This window comes from Chiloscyllium plagiosum, chromosome 14 (genome assembly GCF_004010195.1).
Source record: "Chiloscyllium plagiosum isolate BGI_BamShark_2017 chromosome 14, ASM401019v2, whole genome shotgun sequence".
Lineage (NCBI taxonomy): Eukaryota > Metazoa > Chordata > Chondrichthyes > Orectolobiformes > Hemiscylliidae > Chiloscyllium > Chiloscyllium plagiosum.
In genome coordinates, this window is record NC_057723.1 from 63634091 (window position 1) to 63660486 (window position 26396).

The 26396-nt window shown below is 50.9% G+C and overlaps 1 protein-coding gene across 1 annotated transcript in view; it reads right to left on the bottom strand.

The window, feature by feature from the left end:
• The window catches only part of uimc1 (ubiquitin interaction motif containing 1), a 52137-nt gene that overhangs the window by 10961 nt on the left and 14780 nt on the right, over nucleotides 1-26396 (bottom strand). Inside the window, exons 2-6 of the mRNA XM_043703909.1 lie at nucleotides 19792-19837; nucleotides 12305-12429; nucleotides 9166-10197; nucleotides 5405-5457; nucleotides 1993-2084 (exon numbers count right to left, since the gene is read on the bottom strand). Of these exons, the coding sequence (XP_043559844.1) occupies nucleotides 1993-2084; nucleotides 5405-5457; nucleotides 9166-10197; nucleotides 12305-12429; nucleotides 19792-19837 (1348 nt within the window). The remainder of the gene's footprint in view (nucleotides 1-1992; nucleotides 2085-5404; nucleotides 5458-9165; nucleotides 10198-12304; nucleotides 12430-19791; nucleotides 19838-26396) is intronic.

Here is a 26396-nt window from a genome sequence, read left to right on the forward strand (position 1 = left end):
GAAGGGGGAGGTAATGGTGGGAGATGGTGGGGAAAGGGGATGGGAATGGCAGGGGAGTGGGTGTGGTACAGGGTCGTCCCAACAATCTTGAAGCAGTGTGTGGGGCTAGCAGAAACCAGAGGCACCATGGCCCCAGGACTGCAGGTCTTGTTAATGGGCTTCAGGCCGGGCTCCATACATCGTGCTATCTCGATTGGCCTGAGGTGACTGGATGGCAACATGGATACTGGGCCAAGCAGAGATGAAACAATACTAGATTAGATTAGATTACATTACAGTGTGGAAACAGGCCCTTCGGCCCAACAAGTCCACACCGACCTGCTGAAGCGCAACCCACCCATACCCCTACATTTACCCCTTACCTAACACTACGGGCAATTTAGCATGGCCAATTCACCTAACCTGCACATCTTTGGACTGTGGGAGGAAACCGGAGCACTCGGAGGAAACCCACGCAGACACGGGGAGAACGTGCAAACTCCACACAGTCAGTCGCCTGAGGCGGGAATTGAACCCGGGTCTCCGGCGCTGTGAGGCAGCAGTGCTAACCACTGTGCCACCGTGCCGCCCACTAGGATCACTTGCAGTGTTTCTGGGGTACCGTCTGCACATCTTACAATGGGCCTTCCTGCCCCTTGGATACTTTGCCCCCTACCTGACTGGTGACGTGGTGTCATTCACAGCTGGCCCAGCTCCCTCTTGTCGGGGCTGAGGTGGGTCCACAGGGTCCAGCAGTGACAACAGTGGCTCCTTGGGTGGGTGCAGCACCTCTGGAGGTGAAGCAGCCTCTTCTGAGGTGCTTCACCTCTTTACATGTGTGGCACCACACACCATTCACTGACAGTGGACAGTATGCAGCCCCACTGTAAATCCCCGTCCTCCTGGGCCAGGAAGCAATATATGTAACAACGGCAGGCCTCCTGAGGACAGAGCAGTATGAGTGCCACTCCCCGATCTCACCTCTCCAAGCTGCCATTGGAGCTCCAATAGAATGAAACGTGGGACGTTCAATAAAACAACCCTCTGGGCCGTCGCACCCATACTAAGCCCCTTCTCCAGGGTGAGATGCACCACTGCTTGCTCCCCTGGGAGAACACAGTCTTCCCATACACGATGGGCACAGTGCCATGGTAGGGGTGACTACCACCATGGCAAGCTTTAATTGTAATAATGGGATGAGTGTAGCTTTTTAGTGATAAGGAAGAAATGCAACAAGGTCCCTGGAAGCACAGGGGCTGAGTGTATGCAGTCACCCCCGCATAGGTGTGGCCTAGTATTGATGTGTGAATGTCCTAGAATCATCATTTTTTCAAAGGATCTCACTCCACCTCCTCTTCCAAAAAGTGAAGTCCTTCAGTTATTAACAGCCGTCCAATCGCCAGTTCTTCAGGCAGAACTGCTTCGCAGTTCCCAGGCCCTCAGATAATCCCCAGCCAATCAAGGCAGTTGGCTGCTGTGATCTTCACGTGACAAAAATGTCCAATTCACAACTCAATCCAGATTGTATCTTAAAATGGAGATTCACCAACAGCAACAGGAGAGACTCCAGAATCGCACATGCCACTCAGCAATAGATACCCCAAGCTCTAGAACTCAGTCAGCAGCAGCAGATGCTCCAGGCAGCAGCAATAGTGGCTCCAGACTGCAGGCCCAATCAGTAGCACCAGCAGCAAGCAAGCCTCCATTTTCCAGCTCACAATTAGCAGCAACAGCAACAGTGTAAAGCTTGCTCTATTCTTTTATACGGACTGTAAAACTCTCTGTACTGTCCCCACAAACACTTCCAGTACAGGAACAGCATGGAGTCAGCTAGACAGTAAAGCTTCCCTTTACCCTTTTAAACTGAAAAAAAAACTCTTTACACTGCCCACATCAAATACTTCCAACATACTTCCAGTGATGGGCCACATGCTGTTAGTCACCTGTCAGCTTGAGATATTTAAACTACATCGCATGCACCTTACAGTAACTAAACACATACTTAGAACTCACCTGCACAAATAAACATAACATCATCCTCTGGTTGAACATCACCACTCACATTGGAACTCACACCTCTGCTTTCCTCAGACTCCACTTGCTCGCTGAGAACACAAACAGGATGGTTTAAAGACACGAAGAGAAAAATCATGAGGCACCCTATACAAATAGAAATATAAAACCCGCGCAGCATGTCTCCACTACCCCTCATACCCTGCCACAGCACTGCCTCCAGCCCTCCATATCCCACAGCACCATCTCCCACCATCACGTCATGCCACAATCTCCTCACACACCAATATTCCTCACAAATAGACAAGTCCCCTGGGCCGGATGGGATTTATCCGAGGATTCTCTGGGAAGCTAGGGAGGAGATAGCAGAGCCTTTGGCTTTGATATTTGAGTCGTCATTGTCTACAGGTTTAGTACCAGAGGACTGGAGGATTGCAAATGTTGTTCCCTTGTTCAAGAAGGGTAGTAGAGATGACCCAGGTAATTACAGACCAGTGAGCCTTACTTCTGTTGTAGGAAAGGTTTCGGAAAGGCTTATAAGAGATGATTTGTAATAATCTAGCAAGCAACAATTTGATTTCAGATAGTCAACATGGTTTCATCAAGGGCAGGTTGTGTCTCACAAACCTCATTGAATCTTTTGAGAAGGTGACAAAGCATGTAGATGAGGGTAGGGCAGTTGACGTGGTATACATGGACTTCAGTAAGGCCTTTGATAAGGTTCCACATGGTAGGCTGTTGGAGAAAATGCAGAGGATTGAGGGTGATTTAACAGTTTGGATTAGAAATTGGCTTTGTGAAAGAAGGCAGCGAGTGGTGGTTGATGGAAAATATTCAGCCTGGAGTCCGGTTACTAGTGGTGTGCCATAAGGATCTGTTTTGGGACCACTGTTGTTTGTCATTTTTATAAATGACTTAGACGCATGCATAGGTGGATGGATTAGTAAATTTGCAGACGACACTAAAGTCGGTGGAGTAGTGGACAGTTTGGAAGAATATTACAGGTTGCAGGGGGACTTGGATATGCTGCAGAATTGGGCTGAGAGGTGGCAAATGGAGATCAATGCAGCTAAATGTGAGGTGATGCACTTTGGGAAGAATAACAAGAAGGCAGCGTACTGGGTCAATGGAAAGATTCTTGGTAGTGTGGATGTGCAGAGTCCATGTACATAGATCCCTGAACGTTTTAACCTATGTTGATAGAGCTGTTAAGAAGGCATACGGTCTCATCAGGTTTCCTTGGTAGAGGGATTGAGTTCCGGAGCCGCAATATCATGCTGAAACTCAAAATGCTAGTGCGGCCAAACTTGGAATATCGTGTACAGTTTTGGTCGCAAAATTTCAGGAAGGATGTGGAAGCATTGGAAAAGGTGCAGAGGAGATTTACCTGGAAGCATTGGAAAAGGTGCAGAGGAGATTTACCAGGATGTTGCCTGGACTGGAGGGAAGGTCTCATGAGGAAAGGCTGAGAGACTTGGGTCTGTTCTCATTGGAAAGAAGAAGGCTAAGAGGAGATTTTATAGAGACATACAAGATGATCAGAGGATTAGATAGTGTAGAAAGTGAAAGTCTTTTTCCTAGGATAATGACGTCAGCTTGTACGAGGGGACATAACTACAAATTGAGGGGTGATAGATTGAAGACAGATGTCAGAGGCAGGTTCTTTACTCAGAGTGGTAAGGGTATGGAATGCCTTACCTGCCAATGTAGTTAACTCAGCCACATTAGGGAGATTTAAACAATCCTTGGATAAGTACATGGATAATGATGGGATAGTGTTGGGGGATGAGTTGAGAATAGTTCATAGGTCGGCGCAACATTGAGGGCCAAAGGGCTTGTTCTGCGCTGTATTGTTCTATGTGTATCAACTGGATGTGTGGTTGGCAACTTAGACTTGTTTTGATGTTAAGGCAACCAGCTTGAATATTAGCCAATTAATTTAACCAGGCCCTAGATACCAAAACGCAATTAAATTTAAATCTGATAGATAACGGAGCATTTGATCTCTCATGGCCAGACTGTGCAACAGTTTCTTCCCCCCACCCATCAGGCTCCTTAACACTATGATCGGATTCTTTTCCATCTGAAATTCTTTGCATGACTTCGAATTACTGTTAGAAAAATGTCTATTATTTATCATTCTTTTATTACACTGTAACCTGTGTGTTTTGCACTTCTCACGCACTTTATGCTGCCATTTGTTTAATCGTGCAGATTAGATTCCCTACAGTGTGGAAACAGGCCCTTTGACCCAACAAGTCCACATTGACCCTCCGAAGAGGAAGCAACGCAGACCCATTCCTCTACCCTACACTTACCTCTGACTAATGCACCTAACTCTGTGGGCAATTTAGCATGGCTAATTCACCTGACCTGCACATCTTTTGGATTGTAGGAGCAAACTCAGAGGAAACCCACGTATCGAACCTGGGTCTCTGGTGCTGTGAGGCAGCAGTGCTAACCACTGAGCCACTGTGCCGACATGTAGTTTGTGCTATGCATGTGACACCTTGGCCCTGGAGGAATGCTGACTCTTTTTTTACTGTATCAGTTGTATATTGTAGAAATGGCAAATAAGATCTTCTCTCCATTTTGACTAACTCAATCTGAATGAAAAGAAATTAATATGTCATCATGGGTATAAAAGAGGGGGTAATTGGACGGAGGGGGAGAGTAAACTGTCATCTGAGAAAAACATCTCCCCCTCACTGAAATCTTCACGCTCTCTAAAAAAGCACCACCTATTCATAATGGTAGACAGCTCTCTTAGATAATGTTCCTGACACCAGAATTCAACAGAGACGCATTCAGAGCAGAAGAATTCCCAGAGAAAGCATCCCTGAAAGAAGGATCAGCAGAAGAAAGACATTTATGGCTGGAGAGACAGCGGAACATTCCATAAGATACATCCTATGTGAACTTTGAGAGTCTAAGTTTTAAGTTAGTTTTCTTATTAACTGGATTTTATTGGAACAGCATACAAGTAGAATTTAGATCAGTAAGGGAATAGTTTGTAGTTGGGGGAATTATTAGTAATTCTGTTAACTAGTTCACTGTTAGGGTTAAATAAATAAATTGTTACTTGTTACTTCTAAAGTGGAGACCAGAGATTCGTTTAATTTAAACATTTGTTTCACAGATTATGAGGTGAGGTGCTGCTTTTGGATATTTAGGATATAAGCTCTCAGAGGGGTGTCAAACCCCGCTCTATAACAGTAGCCAGTGACATCCCAACCCTGGGAAAAATAGAACAGGGCTCATAAAAGCATCCCCCTAAAGTCTCAGAATGCAGAGAGAGTAGATATATGAACTGTAACTGAAGCCGGCAGAAGTAAACCGTCACAATATAAACAGCACCACATAAATTAAGCAATAGGAGAAATGATTCATAATGAGCAATTAATTTCCATACCTATTCGCTTTATCGTTCACCTCCGGAGATTCTTCAATAAACAAATTTGGAGACTGCAAACAGACACATGGAGTGGGGTCAGTGTGTGCAACACACTGCGCGCGACACGGAGAGTGTGGTCACTGTGCGTGCGACATGGAGAGCGGGGTCAGTCTGCGCACAACATGGACAGCGTGGTCAGTGTGAGCGACACGGACAGCGTGGTCAGTGTGAGCGACACGGACAGCGTGGTCACTTTGCATGCGACACACAGACTGACCACGCTGTCTGTGCCACACGGACCGCGGGGTCGGTCCGCGCGGCGCGACACACGGACCGCGGGGTCGGTCCGCGCGGCGCGACACACGGACCGCGGGGTCGGTCCGCGCGGCGCGACACACGGACCGCGGGGTCGGTCCGCGCGGCGCGACACACGGACCGCGGGGTCGGTCCGCGCGGCGCGACACACGGACCGCGGGGTCGGTCCGCGCGGCGCGACACACGGACCGCGGGGTCGGTCCGCGCGGCGCGACACACGGACCGCGGGGTCGGTCCGCGCGGCGCGACACACGGACCGCGGGGTCGGTCCGCGCGGCGCGACACACGGACCGCGGGGTCGGTCCGCGCGGCGCGACACACGGACCGCGGGGTCGGTCCGCGCGGCGCGACACACGGACCGCGGGGTCGGTCCGCGCGGCGCGACACACGGACCGCGGGGTCGGTCCGCGCGGCGCGACACACGGACCGCGGGGTCGGTCCGCGCGGCGCGACACACGGACCGCGGGGTCGGTCCGCGCGGCGCGACACACGGACCGCGGGGTCGGTCCGCGCGGCGCGACACACGGACCGCGGGGTCGGTCCGCGCGGCGCGACACACGGACCGCGGGGTCGGTCCGCGCGGCGCGACACACGGACCGCGGGGTCGGTCCGCGCGGCGCGACACACGGACCGCGGGGTCGGTCCGCGCGGCGCGACACACGGACCGCGGGGTCGGTCCGCGCGGCGCGACACACGGACCGCGGGGTCGGTCCGCGCGGCGCGACACACGGACCGCGGGGTCGGTCCGCGCGGCGCGACACACGGACCGCGGGGTCGGTCCGCGCGGCGCGACACACGGACCGCGGGGTCGGTCCGCGCGGCGCGACACACGGACCGCGGGGTCGGTCCGCGCGGCGCGACACACGGACCGCGGGGTCGGTCCGCGCGGCGCGACACACGGACCGCGGGGTCGGTCCGCGCGGCGCGACACACGGACCGCGGGGTCGGTCCGCGCGGCGCGACACACGGACCGCGGGGTCGGTCCGCGCGGCGCGACACACGGACCGCGGGGTCGGTCCGCGCGGCGCGACACACGGACCGCGGGGTCGGTCCGCGCGGCGCGACACACGGACCGCGGGGTCGGTCCGCGCGGCGCGACACACGGACCGCGGGGTCGGTCCGCGCGGCGCGACACACGGACCGCGGGGTCGGTCCGCGCGGCGCGACACACGGACCGCGGGGTCGGTCCGCGCGGCGCGACACACGGACCGCGGGGTCGGTCCGCGCGGCGCGACACACGGACCGCGGGGTCGGTCCGCGCGGCGCGACACACGGACCGCGGGGTCGGTCCGCGCGGCGCGACACACGGACCGCGGGGTCGGTCCGCGCGGCGCGACACACGGACCGCGGGGTCGGTCCGCGCGGCGCGACACACGGACCGCGGGGTCGGTCCGCGCGGCGCGACACACGGACCGCGGGGTCGGTCCGCGCGGCGCGACACACGGACCGCGGGGTCGGTCCGCGCGGCGCGACACACGGACCGCGGGGTCGGTCCGCGCGGCGCGACACACGGACCGCGGGGTCGGTCCGCGCGGCGCGACACACGGACCGCGGGGTCGGTCCGCGCGGCGCGACACACGGACCGCGGGGTCGGTCCGCGCGGCGCGACACACGGACCGCGGGGTCGGTCCGCGCGGCGCGACACACGGACCGCGGGGTCGGTCCGCGCGGCGCGACACACGGACCGCGGGGTCGGTCCGCGCGGCGCGACACACGGACCGCGGGGTCGGTCCGCGCGGCGCGACACACGGACCGCGGGGTCGGTCCGCGCGGCGCGACACACGGACCGCGGGGTCGGTCCGCGCGGCGCGACACACGGACCGCGGGGTCGGTCCGCGCGGCGCGACACACGGACCGCGGGGTCGGTCCGCGCGGCGCGACACACGGACCGCGGGGTCGGTCCGCGCGGCGCGACACACGGACCGCGGGGTCGGTCCGCGCGGCGCGACACACGGACCGCGGGGTCGGTCCGCGCGGCGCGACACACGGACCGCGGGGTCGGTCCGCGCGGCGCGACACACGGACCGCGGGGTCGGTCCGCGCGGCGCGACACACGGACCGCGGGGTCGGTCCGCGCGGCGCGACACACGGACCGCGGGGTCGGTCCGCGCGGCGCGACACACGGACCGCGGGGTCGGTCCGCGCGGCGCGACACACGGACCGCGGGGTCGGTCCGCGCGGCGCGACACACGGACCGCGGGGTCGGTCCGCGCGGCGCGACACACGGACCGCGGGGTCGGTCCGCGCGGCGCGACACACGGACCGCGGGGTCGGTCCGCGCGGCGCGACACACGGACCGCGGGGTCGGTCCGCGCGGCGCGACACACGGACCGCGGGGTCGGTCCGCGCGGCGCGACACACGGACCGCGGGGTCGGTCCGCGCGGCGCGACACACGGACCGCGGGGTCGGTCCGCGCGGCGCGACACACGGACCGCGGGGTCGGTCCGCGCGGCGCGACACACGGACCGCGGGGTCGGTCCGCGCGGGAAACACGCGAGCGGGGTCAGCGTGCGAAACACGCGAGCGGGGTCAGCGTGCGAAACACGCGAGCGGGGTCAGCGTGCGAAACACGCGAGCGGGGTCAGCGTGCGAAACACGCGAGCGGGGTCAGCGTGCGAAACACGCGAGCGGGGTCAGCGTGCGAAACACGCGAGCGGGGTCAGCGTGCGAAACACGCGAGCGGGGTCAGCGTGCGAAACACGCGAGCGGGGTCAGCGTGCGAAACACGCGAGCGGGGTCAGCGTGCGAAACACGCGAGCGGGGTCAGCGTGCGAAACACGCGAGCGGGGTCAGCGTGCGAAACACGCGAGCGGGGTCAGCGTGCGAAACACGCGAGCGGGGTCAGCGTGCGAAACACGCGAGCGGGGCCAGCGTGCGAAACACGCGAGCGGGGTCAGCGTGCGAAACACGCGAGCGGGGTCAGCGTGCGAAACACGCGAGCGGGGTCAGCGTGCGAAACACGCGAGCGGGGTCAGCATGCGAAACACAAAAACTTGGATCAGTGTAGAAAACATGCAAACGGAGTCAGCATGCGAAACAGCAAGCGGGGTCAGCGTGTGAAACACCGAAATCTCAATCAGTGTGCAAAACACACAACTGGGGTCAGCGTGCGAAACACAGAAAAGTGGATCACTGTGGGAAACTTGCGAGCAGGGTCAGTGTGGGAAACATGATAACAGGCTTCATGAGCAAAACACAAGAGCGGATTCAACATGAGTAACACATGCGTGGGATAGATGTGCTAAACACTGGGTCGATGTGTGAAACACAGTGGAGCCAGAGCGTGAAATACGGCGAGTTGGTCAGCGTGTGTAACATGGACAGCAGCGTCAACGTATGAAACACAAGAGCAGGTTTATTGTGTGAAACATGAGACCGGGGTGTCTGCATGGATCACGAGAGCTGCGTCAGTATATGAAATACATAAAAGGTCTGTATAAAACAGGAAGAGCAATGTCATTACCTTCTGTTGACTGTTTCCATCGATTGACCACCCTTCTCCTGCCTCACGATCTCTTTGAGCCTCCTCAGTGGATTCCTCACTATCTGATGAACGTTCTGGTGCACCTTGCTCCTCTTGTTGCTCCCTGTACTGTTTGCTCTCTCCATCAGACTCTTGGTCCTCATTTGCTGCAGCAATGGTCTGCTCTGATGCTAGCAGTTTCCTTCTTGGCCGTTGACCCTCCCTGGGCACTGGCGCTGGCAGAACAGGGGGTCCAAACTCTAATTTCCGCAGAAGCTGGCTTTGTGCACGTTTCAGACATTGCTCGTATGTCTCCAGCTGGCATAGGATAACCTTTGTGTACTGATCTGGGTCCAAACCGCCTGGGCAAAATGGAATACCCCAGAAATAATGAACCACTCCATTACGGCCATTTGAGTGTCCCTCTAGAGAAGGGTTCTTTATGGGGACTGACCCTGAGCATTCACTCTGTATGCACAGCCGCTCAAAAGACTGCAGCTCTCTGCCTCTTCTGTCCTTTAGGATAGGCAATGTCTGTTGAAAGTTTTCCACTACAGACTGATGGCAGCCAGTGCAATTCACTTTGTCCTGCTTCTCCACCAGTTTTGGTTCAGGATTGCTGAAGTGGTCTGATGCTGACAGTGTGCTGGACCTGCAGTTCTGCACACTCAGTTGACTGGTGGCCTTTTTCAGCTTCTTCACTGCCTTCGTGGGTGTAAGTTGTACAGAGCTGTCAACACATTGACAGGGTGAGACACTTACAGGAGGAGAATAATTACTGCCAACTCGAAGGTTCCTCACAAGGGACCTGGAGCTGAGAGACAGTTCTTTCTCTGGAGACAAGACAATGCTGGACTCCTGCGAACAGCGGACGATATCTTCACTCAACTTTTCCAGTACCACCAATGGGCTGAGGTCAACATCAGACGTGTCTGACTCGGTCAATCCACAAGGGGTGCAGGGCTCCAGGTCATGTTGACTCTCAGGGGACAAGGAGTTAGCAGCAGCATGCTTACTGAGTGGGTTGTGCATCTAAAACAGAGCAACACATCACCATCCAAACTGCAGACCCAGAGTAACACACCACTGTTCAAACCCAGACCCAGAGTAACACAGCATTGTCCAAACCCCATAGACAGAGTAACAGACACCATCCAAACCCCACAGAGGTAGTAACAGACACCATTCAAACCCCACATCAAAGAAACAGACACCATACAAACCCCACATTGGAGTAACAGACACAATCGAAACCCCACAGAGTCACATACACCATTCAAATCACAAACAGAGTAACACAGCTCAAAACTAGACCCCCAAATACACATCATCCAAACTCCAGATCCAGGACAATACACAATGTACACACCCCAGACCCAGACTAATACACAATGTACGCACCCGAGACCCAGACTAATACACAATGTACACAATCCAGACCCAGACTAATACACAATGTACACACCCCAGACCCAGACTAATACACAATGTACACACCCCAGACCCAGACTAATACACAATGTACACACTCCAGACCCAGAGCAATATACCATGTCCACACCCCAGAGCCAGAGCAAGATGCAATGTACACACCCAGATCCAGGACAATACACAATGTACACACCCCAGACCCAGACTAATACACAATGTACACACCCCAGACCCAGACTAATACACAATGTACACACCCCAGACCCAGACTAATACACAATGTACACACCCCAGACCCAGACTAATACACAATGTACACACTCCAGACCCAGAGCAATATACCATGTCCACACCCCAGAGCCAGAGCAAGATGCAATGTACACACCCAGACCCAGGACAATACACAATGTACACACCCCAGACCCAGACTAATACACAATGTACACACCCCAGACCCAGACTAATACACAATGTACACACCCCAGACCCAGACTAATACACAATGTACACACCCCAGACCCAGACTAATACACAATGTACACACCCCAGACCCAGACTAATACACAATGTACACACCCCAGACCCAGACTAATACACAATGTACACACCCCAGACCCAGACTAATACACAATGTACACACCCCAGACCCAGACTAATACACAATCAGAACAATACACAATGTCCACACCCCAGACCCAGAACAATACACAATGTCCACACCCCAGACCCAGAACAATACACAATGTCCACACCCCAGACCCAGAACAATACACAATGTCCACACCCCAGACCCAGAACAACACACAATGTCCACACCCCAGACCCAGAACAACACACAATGTACACACCCTCGACTCAGAGCATTACACAATGTACACACCCAGACGCAGAGCAATACGCAATGTTCACACCCCAGACACAGAGCAATATGCAATGTCCACATTCCAGACCCAGAGCAATATGTAATGTCCACACTCCAGACCCAGAGCAATACGCAATGTCCACACCCACGACCCAGAGCAATATGCAATGTCCACACCCACGACCCAGAGCAATATGCAATGTCCACACTCCAGACCCAAAGCAATACACAATGAACACACCCTCGACCCAGAGCAATACACAATGTCCATACCCACGACCCAGAGCAATATGTAATGTTCACACCCACGACCCAGAGCAATATGCAATGTCCACACTCCACACCCAAAGCAATACACAATGAACACACCCTCGACCCAGAGCAATACACAATGTCCACACCCCAAACACAGAGCAATACGCAATGTCCACATTCCAGACCCAGAGCAATATGCAATGTCCACACTCCAGACCCAGAGCAATACGCAATGTCCACACTCCAGACCCAGAGCAATACACAATGTTCACACCCCAGAGCCAGAGCAATACAAAATGTACACAACCCAGACCCAGAGCAATACAGAATGTACACACCCCAGACCCAGAGCAATACACAATGTACACACCCCAGACCCAGAGCAATACACAATGTACACACTCTCGACCCAGAGTAATACACAATGTCCAAACCCCATACCAGAGCAACACACAGTCCAAACGCCAGACCTGGAGTAATGCACACCATCCAAGTATCTGATCGAAAACAACGCACACCATCCAAACCCCAGACCCAAATTGGTCAGAAATGGACCTCCTCTGCCATGCTATGCCTGTAGCATCACATTACCTGTAGACTTTCCTTGATGGCTTTCTTGAACAGTTCCTCCTCATCCCGAGCAGCAGTACATTTCTCATCAGCATCTTTTGCACTCATCATGAAAGCCAGAGCTAGCTGTTCCTCCTCTCTCATCTCTGCAATTTGGAGTAAAGAGCCTGAACTTAACATGGAATCTGTGCACTTGAAATATATATAACTCCAGGTTATTTGAAACCCTACAGGGTTATTTGAAAGTACAAATATTCGATGTGCTGCTCCTTCATCAGGTAACCAGTGGGGCAGGATCATAGGGCAAAGAATTTATAGAAAAAGATCAAAGTGTCATACAACTGATGCGATGTATTAGACAAACCTAGAAGTGATAGTAAAGAGTTAATGTGCTCTGCTGACCTGCAGGAGATTGAAAGTCCTGAGGCTAGGGTGGGATGCCTCTGATTTGCAGGTATAGTGTATGGAAATCACATTTCCATCTCTTGGCATTCAAAGTCATTGGCATGGCCATTTCCTAGTCTCCTATTCAGAAATCAGTAAGAACATTACAGTTGGAATTTGACTAATGCCCTATAATTACAAAAAAAAACAATTTGCAACAGATTTGACCATGAAGGGATGATTTGCATTACATAGTTTCTGGAGTGAGGCTGTCACTGCATTGTGTGTTGAGTGGAATGTGACTGGGGGTTGTTCTGTGGCCATTACTGACTGTAATATAAAGATTTTGTATAAAGGAAGTATGGCAAAGAGTGGTCAGGGTTTCTCCAAAGTTTGTATTGCACTGTGCTTAATAAAACGTTGCTTGTTCATAGAGGATGGTGTGTTGTAGTTGCATCAAGTGTGTACGGACCTCAGGAAAAAGAACTTAATATAGTTTGCTGTTTAAGTCTTAGAATGGGGATGAAGGTTTCGATTGACTAATGTGTAAATCTCAGCACTTCTTTCAAGTCACAGTCCCAACATAACTTCAGGTTTTATCAGTCCAAAAAGAGTGACATCTCAGCTAAGACAATGCATTGAAGGTGCAAGGTTAGAGTCAGTCTGTATCCCAACCTTAGTCAGATTGGTTCTATTTCCAAAGTAGGAACTTGTAAAATGTCACATGGACTGACTGCCTACAGATTGTGCGCTTTTTGAACAAAATAGAATGTATCTGCAAATACAAATGTGAAAATGCAAATTCATCCCATTGACTGTGTGTGCGCGCACGAGAGAGAGAGACTCTGTGTGTGTGTCAGTGTGAGAGGTGTGGGGGAAGAAGGGAGAGAGTGTGCACACGGTTCATAGAGTGTGTGCGAATGTGATGGAGTACACCCTCTCACAAGCATATACTCCATCACACTCAATCAAACACACACACACTCTCTCCCTCTGTCCCACACACACTCGCAAGTCTATGGGGTGGATTTGCATTACTATAAATTCTGTGTCCTATGATCCTGCCGCATTAGTTACCTGATGAAGGAGCAGTGCTGAAAGCTTGTACTTTCAAATAAATCCATTGGACTATAACCTGGTGTGTGATTTTTAAATTTGTTACCCCAGTCCAACACTGGCACCTTCACAACTTAAAATGTATCACATACTTCTGTATAACCTTCATGCACAAGCTTGGGATTGACCACAATAAGACGCATATGGTCCTCACAAACACACACACATTTTGTTGTATATACACTCTCTCAAATACACACATTCCCTATTGTCTTCCCACAGACACACAGATCTTCAATCATGTCTCTCTCTCTCTCTCTCTCACACACACACACACACACAGACAGAGAGACAGACACCTCAATCCTCTCCACACACCAATACCCCTCTCATCCTCACGCATACACATAATCCATCATCTTCGTGCACACATTCGCGATCATTACACATATACACACCCTTGGTCCTCCACACGAGCACAATCTCAGTTGTCATTACACACGCGTGCGCAAACACCTTTGGTCATCCTTATGCATAGTCCCTCCATCGCCCAAGCACACATGCATGTGCGCACACACCCTCGATTGTACTCATGTGCAAGCATACACCACCAATCATACTCACGTGCACACCCTTGGTCATCCTCATGCATACACGCGTGCACACACTCTGTTGTCATCGTGCGCAGTCACGCAGCGTCAGTCATATGCAAGTGTGGGCGCACACCCTCGATTGTCCTCGTGCCCGCACACGTGCACACACCCTTTATCGCCTTCATGCGCATCCTCGGTCATCCTCGCGCACTTGCGCGCGCACACCCTCATTCATCTTCACGCTAGCACACCTTCAGTTGTCCTCACGCGTGCACACGCGCACATACCAGTCATCCTCTCACACGTGCGCGCATGCACACACCATCATTCACCCTCATGTGCACTTGTGCACATCACCTTCAGACGTCCTCATGCATGCATGCGTGCACACACCCTCAGTTGTACCAAATTGCACACGCACTCACCCTCGATTCCCCTTGTGCCTACATGCACTCACACACACCCTAGATTGTCCTCATGAGCACGTGCGCACACACCCTTGATCATCCTGATGCGCATATACTCACATCGATTGTCCTTATGTGCGCACAACACACCTTCGATCATCCTCATGCTTGCATGCACACACACACGCACACACACACATACCCTCGATCGCCCTCACGCATGCACACACGCCCTTGTTTGTCCTCTCACGTGCACGCCCACATCCCCTTGATCGGCCTCATGTGCGCACATACACATACCCTCAATCGTCCTAGTGTGTACACACGCCCACCCTCAATCATCTTCACGTGCATACACACACACCCTCACTCATACTCTCACATGCACCCTCGATCGTCCACACGCATGCCCGTGTGCACATCCTCAATCGTTGTCCTCTCGCGAGTGCACACACACACCCTTGCACATTGTCCTCATGCACGCATGGGCACATACATACTCCCCTCAATCGACCTCGTGCATGCACACACTCTCGATCGACCTCACACTCTTGCGTGCACACCCCCTCAATCGTCCTCATGCTTGCATACACACACCCTTGATCGTGCTCTGGCATGCACGCACGTGTACACACACACACACACACACGCCCTCGATTGCCCACGTGCGCACATGCATACAGCCTCGATCTTCGTCACGCTTGTGCACGCACACACGTACGCCCTCTATCATGCTCACTTGTGCACATGCTCCCCCCTATCGTCCTCACATATGCACGCGCAGCCATACACAACCCCTTGATCGTCCTCACGTGCACACATATACACACACCCTCGAACGTTCTCTCGCACCTTAGATTGTCCTCATGCATGCGCACATACCCTCGATTATCCACGAGCGCGCACACTGCCACACCCCATCCTCAATCGTTCTCACGTGTGTAAACACACCCCCATCCTCAATCATCTTCACGCACGCACACATACACCCTCAATTGTGTTCATGTGCGCACACATACCCTCCATTGTCCTCGCGTGTGCACACCCTCCATCATCCTCACACTTGCACACAAACTAACCCTCGACCATCTGCAGGCACACAAACACACCCTCTTGATTCTCCTCGTGCATGCTGGCACACACACCCCCTTCTATGGTCCTCGCGCAGGCACACGCATATACATCCCCTAGATGGTGCATGCGCACACACACACACCCATCCTTGATGGTCCTCGCACGCACCCACACACCCCCCCCCCACCCTCGATGGTCCTCTCGCATGTATAAACACACACACACACACCCTCGATCGTCCTCACGCAGGCGTACACACCCTCTATCATCCTCTCACGCACGCACACACCCTCAATCATCCTCTCATGCGTGCGCTAGCACATCCACTCAATCATCCTCGCGTGTTCGTGCACGTACACACTCAATTGTCCTCTCACATGCGAATGCGCAAACCTCTCTACCATCCTCACGCGTGCACAAACACAACTCTATTGTCCTCACATGCACACACATCCTCAAACAACCTCATGTACATGCAGACACCCTTGAGTGTCCTCGCGTGCATACACACCCTCAATTGTCCTCGCACGCGCACACACATCCTTGATCATCCTCACGTGCACTCACACATCCTTGATCGTCTTCATGCACGCACACATACACACACAAACCCTCACATGCATGCGCGTGTGCACACACCCTCAATTGTGCTCACGTGTGCGTTTACATCCTCAATCGTCCTCAAGCAGGTGTACGCACGTACACCCCCACACCCCACCCTCAATCGCCCTCACGTGTGTACACACAGACCCCACTCTCAATCGTGCACACATACCCTTCATTGTCCTTGAGCGCGCACACACTCCCTGTATTATCCTCACGCATGCAAGTACACACATACCCTTGATCCTACCCACGCATGTGCACACCCACGATTGTCCTTGTGCACACAAACACCTCCATGGTCTGTGCGCTTGCGTGCAATGCACGTATACACACCTTTTCTGCCCCCACCAATGGTCCTCTTGCTCGCTCTCACACACAGCTTCAATGGTCTTCACGCGCTCTTTCACACGCCCTCATTGGTCCTCGTGTGTGCACACACACTTGATGATTGTCGCACGCGCTCTCTCTTACTGACGAACACACACACACCCCCACCCACCCATCCTGCCACTGGAGTCAACGTGAAAATGGGCCTTTTCCAAGCTGTTTTTCAGAGCTGACAAGTTTTCAGTTCAGATATGCCAACTTCGAATTCTGGTTACTGTACTTGGAATCGTTGGTACAACGTGTTCAATACCCAATCGTTTTACGAGAGCTCAACATTGTCCAGTTCTGTTGGTTTCTGAAAATACACTAACACACTCTCTCCTCCTCCCCCCCCCCCCCCCCCAATTGGTCCTCTCATGTGTGCATGTGCACACATACACCCTCGATGGTCCTCTCACGTGTGTGCACACCCCACCCCCCCTTGATGGTGCTCTCATGTGCACACGCGCGTGCGCACACACACACACACCCACCCTCGAAGGACATCTTTCTCTCGCGCACACATATACACACACACCCTCCCCGATGGCCCTCACATGCTCTCAAACACCTTCGATTGTCCTCGCACATTCTCTCTCTCACACACACATCCTCAATGGCCCTCTCACGCGCGCGCGCACACACTCCCTGTCCCCGATGGTCCTTGCGCGCTCTCTCACACCCTTGATGGTCTTCGCATGCTCTCTCTCACACACACACACACACCTCCCCCCACACCCCCCTTTGGTCTTCGTGCGCTCACACCCACCCCCACCTACCCCTTGATGGCCCTCACGGCACACGCGCGCACACACACCCTTGATGGCCTTCGCGCGCGCACACACACACCATCAACTGTCCTCGCACACATGTATGCACGCACACACCCCCCTCTACCCACCCATCCCGCCACTACCACCATCCCGCCCACCCCGATGGTCCTCGTGCGCGTTCTCTCACATAACCTCTATGGTCTTTGCACACTCTCACATGGTCCTCATGCATGCTTGCACAAACACACACCCTTGATCGTCAGCACACACACACACCCCCAACCCCAATGGTACGATCACGCTCTCAAACAGCCTTGATGGTCTTCGCACGCGCGCTCGCTCACTATCTCTCACACACACTCGATGGCCCTCTCACGCGCAGATACACACACCCTCGATGGTCGCCCACGATGGTCTTCGCTTGCATCCACGTTCGAGCATCGTCGCATGCCCACATACACACACACATCTCTCCACCTCCACCCCCACCCCCACTCCCCGGTCCTCTTGCACGCTCTCACAAACAGCTTCAATGGTCATCATGCGCTCTCCCACATACCCTCATTGGTCCTCTTGCGTGCGCACATACACACACTTGATCATTGTCAATCAGTCTCGCACAGTCACCCTCTGTCAGTCTCTCACACAAACACACCCTCTGTCGGCCTCGCGCATGTGCTCACACGCACTCGACCTATGTCTCATGCACACTCGTCTTCAATGTTCTTTGAGCCTACTCTCACACACATGGTCACCATCGCACACTGGCTCACACACACTTGGTCGTCATTGCACACTCGCACACACACAAGCTCAGTGATCACTGTCGCGCCCGTCTTCACACACTCCATGGTCCTTGCACGCGCATGCACACACCTTTGATGATCCTTGACCGTCTTCGCACGCGCATACACCCTCTGACACCCTCGCACATGCTCGTGCACACCCTAGGTTGTCCTCGCATATACCACACACACCCTCTGTTGTCTTCGAGCGTGTGCGCACACACATCATCTTGAGCTCTAGCACATACACCCATCATCAGGCGTTCTCACATGCACGCATGTGCACAGACCCTCATTCCTTCTCTCTCATACACAGTCACCCTCAATTGTCCACACAAACACACATATTTGTACACTTACACCCACAAATCCTCTATTGTCCTCACACAGTAACTCCTTCAATGCTCTCCACGCACTCACAGCCCTCTCGTCTACACGTATACATACAGCCATTCTCACGCACACACACCCATCCTCAACTCTCCATACATACACCCGCAATCAATACCATAAATACACAAGGTTAATCATCTTCACGGGCGCACATATGCTCAATCATCATCCTCATACACACACACTCAAATACACCGTCATCTTCACATAAACATAACTCCTTACTGTCCTCTCTCTCACACACACAACCCATTGTCCCCTTATATACATATCCTCTCTATTGTCCCGTCACATGCACCCCCTCTGTTGCATCTTACACATGCGGGCACAGCCACGATTTTCTTCATGCACATTCACACTCTCTATCATTGTCACCGATACACCCGCCATTATCGTCTCACACAGCTGCAAACATCCGACTTCTGTTCCTCCTTCTGAGCACATTTTCTTTATTCATGCACCTCTCTCATACATACACACCTCCTATATCACCCTCACGCACACCCTGTATCTTCCTTGCATGCATTTATCCTATATCATTCTTGCACTCTCTCACTCATCCTGCATCCTCCTTGCAGATGCGCACACACTTTCATGCGCTTGCCCTCACCCACCCACTATCTTCCTCGCACACTCTCAACCACCGTCTACACCAGACACTCTTTGACCCACTCTATACAACCTTGCTCATACACAATATCCTCCTTGCAATTTCTCACACGCACACAGTGAAATTCAGCCCATGCTCTCACCTACCCTGTATACTAGCTTGTGCATTCACCCACACCAATATCGTCCTAGCATACTCATTCACCCTGTATCTTCCTCGCGCACACTCACCCTCCCTGTATCAGCCTTGCACACACTCCCCTTCCTTGTATCCTTCTCGTGCACACCAACATACCCAATTTACTCTTATCAATTTCTCAAACACCCACTCTGTATTCTTGATGCAGTTTCCCACACCCCACATCCTCTCTCTCATGCACATTGAAACATTGTCCCAGTGTAATGCCAATGGATCTTATCAATCAACACAATGAGTGATAGACCAACTCAATTGGAACTTACGTGAAATCTTCCGTGTGGATAAATTCCCTCGCAGTGATGTCAATGTCTGTGAAAAAGAGATGAATGAAATGAGAAAAGTCTATCCTCTGCCCATCTCTCTTCATCTTCCTTGTACCTTCAGACTCTCTCTCTTTTTATTCAATAACAGATCATACTTATATTGCACCTACAAATACACCAGAGCACTCCACTGAATAAAGTATGAAATAGTCCACATCAAAAGCAGCAAGCTCTGGTTAATATCCAGACTTGGGCTGACAAGGAGCAAGTAAAAAAACACTTTTTTTTTAGATTAGATTAGATTACTTAGTGTGGAAACAGGCCTTTCGGCCCAACAAGTCCACACCGACCCGCCGAAGCGCACCCACCCTAACACTACGGGCAATTTAGCATGGCCAATTCACATAACCTGCAAATTTTTTGGACTGTGGGAGGAAACCGGAGCATCTGGAGGAAACCCACGCAGAGATGGGGAGAATGTGCAAACTCCACACAGAGAGTCGCCTGAGGCGGGAATTGAACCCAGATCTCTGGCGCTGTGAGGCAGCAGTGCTAACCACTGTGCCGCAGCAGTGCTAACCACTGTGCCACCGTGCCACCCACAAATGCCATCCAATGACAATTCTTAACGAGAGAGAATTTAACTATTGTCCTTGACATTCAATGGCATTAATATTACTAAATACCCATTCTCAACATCTAGGGTGTTACTATTATCCAGAACTGAATTGGACTAGCTAAGTAAATACTATGGCTACAAGAGCAGGCCAGAGGCTTAGAATCCTGCAGAGACTAACTCACCTCCTGACTCCCAAAAGCCTGTCCACCATCTACCAGGCACAAATCAGGCATACGCTGAATTACTCCCCACATATCTGCAGGTCCAACATACTCAAGAAGCTTGACACCATCCAGGTTAAAAAAGCTTGCTTGATTGGCACCGCATCCACAAACATTTAGATTAGATTAGATTCCCTACAGTATGGAAACAAGCAATTTGGCCCAACAAGTCCACACCAATCCTCCGAAGAGTAACCCACCCAGACTCATTCCCTTACCCTATATTTACCCCTGACTAATGCACCTCACACTATGGTCAATTTAGTATGACCAATTCACCTGACCTGCATATCTTTGGATTGTGGGAGGAAACCGGAGCAAATGGAGGAAACCCACACAGACACGGGGAGAACGTGCAAATTGCGCACACACAGTTGCTCGAGGCAGGAATTGAACCTGGGTCCCTGGCACTGTGAGGCAGCAGAGCTAACCTCTGAGCCACCGTGCCACCCTGGTCCCTCATTTAGTCCCTCATCATCGCCAATGCTCATTTGGCAGCAATGTGTACCATCTACAAGATGCAGGACAGAAATTCACCAACATTCCTTCAACAGTACCTTCTAAACCCATGACCATGACCATCTAGCAGGCCAAGGGGAGCGGATACATAGGAACACCATCACCTGCAGTGGCCCTCCAAACCACTCATTATTTTGACTTGGAAATGTATCACCATTCCTTCAGTGTTATTGGGAGAACTGAGAGTGGTCATCCATTCAGTGCTTTCAGTATAAAATATTCATATCTCTTTGAAAGAACTACTCACTTAACCTCTGTATGACATTTTCTTTCCTATCATATCTGACTTAATATGTCCCCTTTAATGTCATTCTCATAGCATGACCACACATGCAAAAGACATTGTGCAAAAACAGAATTTCTGTCCTTCAGTGTATCTAGCTTAAAATCCCTTTCATCATCCTCACACACACAAGCCCTCTATTTTCGTCACACACATATGCAAATACACAAAATAAATGCTGACCTTGACAGTGATGATCAAATCCCATGAATGAGCATTGAAAACTGATCAACATTTAAAAGAAGACATTAGGTCAGATGACCAAAGATTTAATCAAAGAGGTAGATTGTATGGACCAACTTGTTATTCTCTTTTTTTTCCTCATTAATTCACAAAATACCTGTCATATTAGTAGTTAATACTCCAACGACCAGAGCTTTCTGCCTACTTCCTAATGACTCATTTTGCAAGGGCTCCTTGATGCCATGCTCAATCAAATGCAGCCTGATATCAATGGCTGATACTCTTACCTCAGCTCTGGAATTCCACTCTTTTGTCCATGTTTGAACTAAGGCTGTAATGAGTTTAGGTGCTGAGTGGACCTGGTAGAACCCAAACTGGGCACCAATGAGCAGCTTATTGCTAAGTAGGTCAGTGTTAGTGCCCTTGGTTTTTATGGTATACAGAAAAGACTTTAATGTAGGACAGTTAATCAGTCAGTTCAAGGATGAAACAAAAATTGGTGGGGTGATAAACAGAAGGATAGTCTTACATTACAGGCAAATGTAGACAGGCTGGTCAGATGAGCTGATCAGTGGCAAATCAAATTCAATGTGTGAGGTGATGCATTTGGGAAGGAAAAATAAGGCTAGGAAATTCACAATGAACAGTAGGTCCATAGGCATCACCGAGGATCAGAGACACCTTGGTGTGCATGTCCAACAGACTCTTAAGGTAGCAGGACAATTAGATAAAATCTTTAAAGCAGCATATGGCATATTTGCTTTTATTAGCGTTGCCATGTAGTTTAAGGAGTGGGGAGGTTATGCTGGATTTGTATAAGTAGTCAGTTAGGCCACAGAGTGCAGTTCTAAAATTCATATTATAAAAGGGATGTGACCACAGGGGAGAGGGTGCTGAAATTTAGAATCATAGAATCCCCACAGTGTGGAAGCAGGGCATTCAGCCAATCAAATCCACACTGATCCTGCAAAGAGCATCCCAGCCAGATCCACCTCCCTATCCTCTCCCTGTAACTCTGCATTTCCCATGGTTAATCCACCTAGTCTGCACATCCCTGACACTATTTGCAATTTAACACAGCCAACCCACCTACTCTGCATATTTTTGGACTGTGGGAGAATATCAAAGCAGCGGGAGGAAATCCATGCAAATATGGGGAAAAATGTGCAAACTCCACACAATGGTAGTCCAAGGGTGGAATCGAACCTGGGTCCTCGGCACTGTGAGACAGCAGTGCTAACTACTGAGCCATCATGCCACCTCTTTATCAAACTGTTGACTGAGCTGGAAAATTTTAGTTATGAAGAGAGATTGAACAGTCTGGGATTGTTTAACTTGGAGCAGAGGAGACTGAGTGGAATGAGATATATAAAATCGAGAGGCATAGACAGGGTAAACAGGAAGAATTTTTTCTCCATGGTGGAGGGATCAATAACCAAGGCACACGGATTTATGGTAAAGGGCAGGGGGTTTACAACAAATGTGGGGAAACGCTTTTTCACCCACAGGGTACTGGGAATGTCGAACACATTGACTGTGAGGGTGGTAGAGGTAAAGGTAAAACCTTCAAAACATGTTAGCAGTATTGAGGTACATTTGCACTGCCAACACATATAAGACTAAGGGCCAAGTACTGAAAAAAAAAAGGGATTTTACTCGTTGTACAGTTATTTTTTACTGGCACAGACCTGATGGTTTGAAGGGGTTTTTTATGAGCTATAGACCTCTTTGAGGCATGCTGCTTGAAAGCACTGTTGACGACACCTTCCACAGCTTAACCGTTGATGGAGATTAAACTGATGGGGTGATAATTGGCTGGGTCGTATTCCTCCTGTTTTGTGCATACAGGATATACTTGGAAAATTTTCTCCATGGTCAAGTAGATGCCAGTGTTGCAGCTGTAATGTAACAACTTGGCGAGGATGCAGCAGGTTCTGGAACACATATCTTCAGCCCTATTGCTGGAATGCTGTCAGGACACACAGCCTTTGCAGTGCCCCTAACCATCTCTTGATATCACATGGAGTGAAGCAAATTGGTTGAAGACTGGCATCTGTGATGCTGGGGACCTCTGGAGGAGGCTCCATTTCATCCATTTGACACTTCTGGCTACAGCAAACTTTTCAATCTTATACTTTGTATTAATATGCTGGGCTTTCCAAGCCTTAAGGATTGAATGGGATATTTCTGCAACATCTTCCAGTATAAGGATTGTACAGCAATCATTCGTATCAATACTATCATAGGTAGATACAAGTAGTAGATTGATAAGGACAAGGTCAAGGTCAAGTCAAACTTTCGCTTCTGTTGGTTCCCTGACCTGTTGCTGGACCAGGTCTGTGACAGCTTTACCCTTTATGATTTGGTCAGTTTGGTAAGAAACACTGAAGCCATCTGCCCAGGTTACATTCTGTACCCTTGCTATTATCAGCGCTTCTCCTAATTGGTGTCAAATGAACAAGCACTGTTTCATCAGATGAGTGATATGTGGAGCTGGTAGAAGGCAGTTGGGGCAAATTTTCTGAAACGTATATAGTAGCGCTTTTTATATCAACATGTAAATGGTGCAACAAGGGACAGGCTGTGCTGGACCCATTCCTGGGGAATGAAGCCAGTCAGGTGCTTCAGGTGACAGTGAGGGAGCCCTTTGGCAATTGTGACCACACCACTGTACATTTTGTTATGGAAAATTAATTTGCAAATAAGGGTCTTAGATTGTGGTAAGGCAGTTATAAAATAAGGCAAGATCAAAACAGAATGGGAAGAGCAACATGAGGGTAAATCTACAGCAGAACAGAGCTCAAAAAGGATCTGGGGAGAGTACAGGACTAACATAGCCACTTGGATGGAAGGATGTTTTTCTGTCTGGAGGTCTGTGACTAGTGGTATTCCACAGGGATCTGTACTGGGACCTCTGCTGTTTGTGATATATATGAATGATTTGAATGAAAATGTAGATGGGTGGGTTAGTAAGTTTGCAGATGATACAAAAATCAATGGAGTTGTGGATAGTGTAGAAGGTTGTCAAAGTTATAGATCAGTTGCAGATATGGACAGAGAAGTAGCAGACTGGAGTTTAATCTGGGTAACTGTGAGGTGCTGCACTTTGGCAGATCAAATAGAGTAACAGAGCCCTACAGCACAGACATAGGCCCTTCAGCCCAAACTGGTCCATACCAAACAAGATGCCCATCCACGTTAACCCCATTTCCCTGCTCTTGGCCCATATCTTTCGAAAGCTTTCCTATCCTGTCCAAATACTTTATAAATGTTGTTAACGTACCCACCTCAACCACTTCTGCTGGCAACTCATTCCAAATGCATACCACCATCTGTGTAAAATAGTTGCCCCTCAGGTTCTCTTTTATTCTTTTCCCTTTAGTCCTCGGTTCCCCAACCCTGGGAAGACTGAGTGCATTCATCCTATCCATGCTTCTCATGATCTTATACACGCTCGAAAGGAGAAAGTCCAAGCTTGTCCAACCTCTCCCAATGACTCAGACCCTTAAGTCCTGACAACATTCTTCTAAGTTTCCTCTACACTCTTTGCAGTTTAACAACAGCCTTCCTATAAGCAAGGTGACGAAAACTGAACACAATACTCCAAGAGCGGACTTATCAAGGTCCTGCACAACTGCAACATAACTTCCCAACTTCTTCACTCAATGCCCTGACTGTCAAGGATTGTTAAGGAAATGTATTTTGTTAATGGCAGGACCCTGAACAGCACTGATGTACAGAGGGATCTTGGGGGTTCAAGTTCATTGCTCCCTGAAAGTGGCCATGCAAGTAGATTAGATAGGGTGGCAGAGGCGGCATATGGCATGCTTGTCTTTACTGGTCAGGGAACTGAGTACAAGAGTCAGGATGTCACGTTGTAGCTTTATAAGACTTTGGTTGGGCCAGACTAGCTTTCAGATTACAGGATGGCTGAGGCGCTTTGGAGAGGGTGCAGAAAAGGTTTACCAGGATGCTGCATTGGATTAGAGTGTATGAGGTATAAGGAGAAGCTAGAGAGTTATAAGGTAGCCAGGAAGGACCTGAAGAGAGAGCTAAGAGCAGCAAGGAGGGGACATGAAAGGTCCTTAGTTGGTAGGATTAGGAAAAGCCCTAAGGCTTTCTATAGGTATGTCAGGAATAAAAGAATGACTAGGGTAGGAATAGGTCCAGTCAAGAATAGTAGTGGGAAGTTGCGTGTGGAGGCTGAAGAGATTGGGGAGACACTGAATGAATACCTTTCGTCAGTATTCAATCAGGAACAGGACATTGTTGCCGATGTAAGTACTGAGTCACAATTAAGTAGAATGAATGGCTGTGAGGTATGTCGAGAAGAGGTGTTGGAAATTCTGGAAAGGGTGAAAATAGATACGTCCCCTGGGCCTGATGGCATTTATCCTAGGATTCTCAGGGAAGCAAGGGAGGAGATTGCAGAGCCAATGGCCTTGATTTTTATGTCCTCGTTGTCTACAGGAGTAATGCCAGAAGATTGGAGGCTAGCAAATGTGGTTCCCTTGTTCAAGAAGGGGAGTAGGGATAACCCTAGTAACTATAGGCCGGTGAGTCTCACTTCTGTTGTGGGCAAAATCTTAGAGAGAATTATAAGGGATAGGGTTTATGAACATCTGGATAGGAATAATGTGATCAAGGATAGTCAGCATGGTTTTGTGAAGGGCAAGTCATGCCTCACAAACCTTATTGAATTCTTTGAAAAGGTGACAAAGGAGGTTGATGAGGGGAAAGCGGACTTTAGTAAGGCGTTTGATAAGGTTCCCCATGGGAG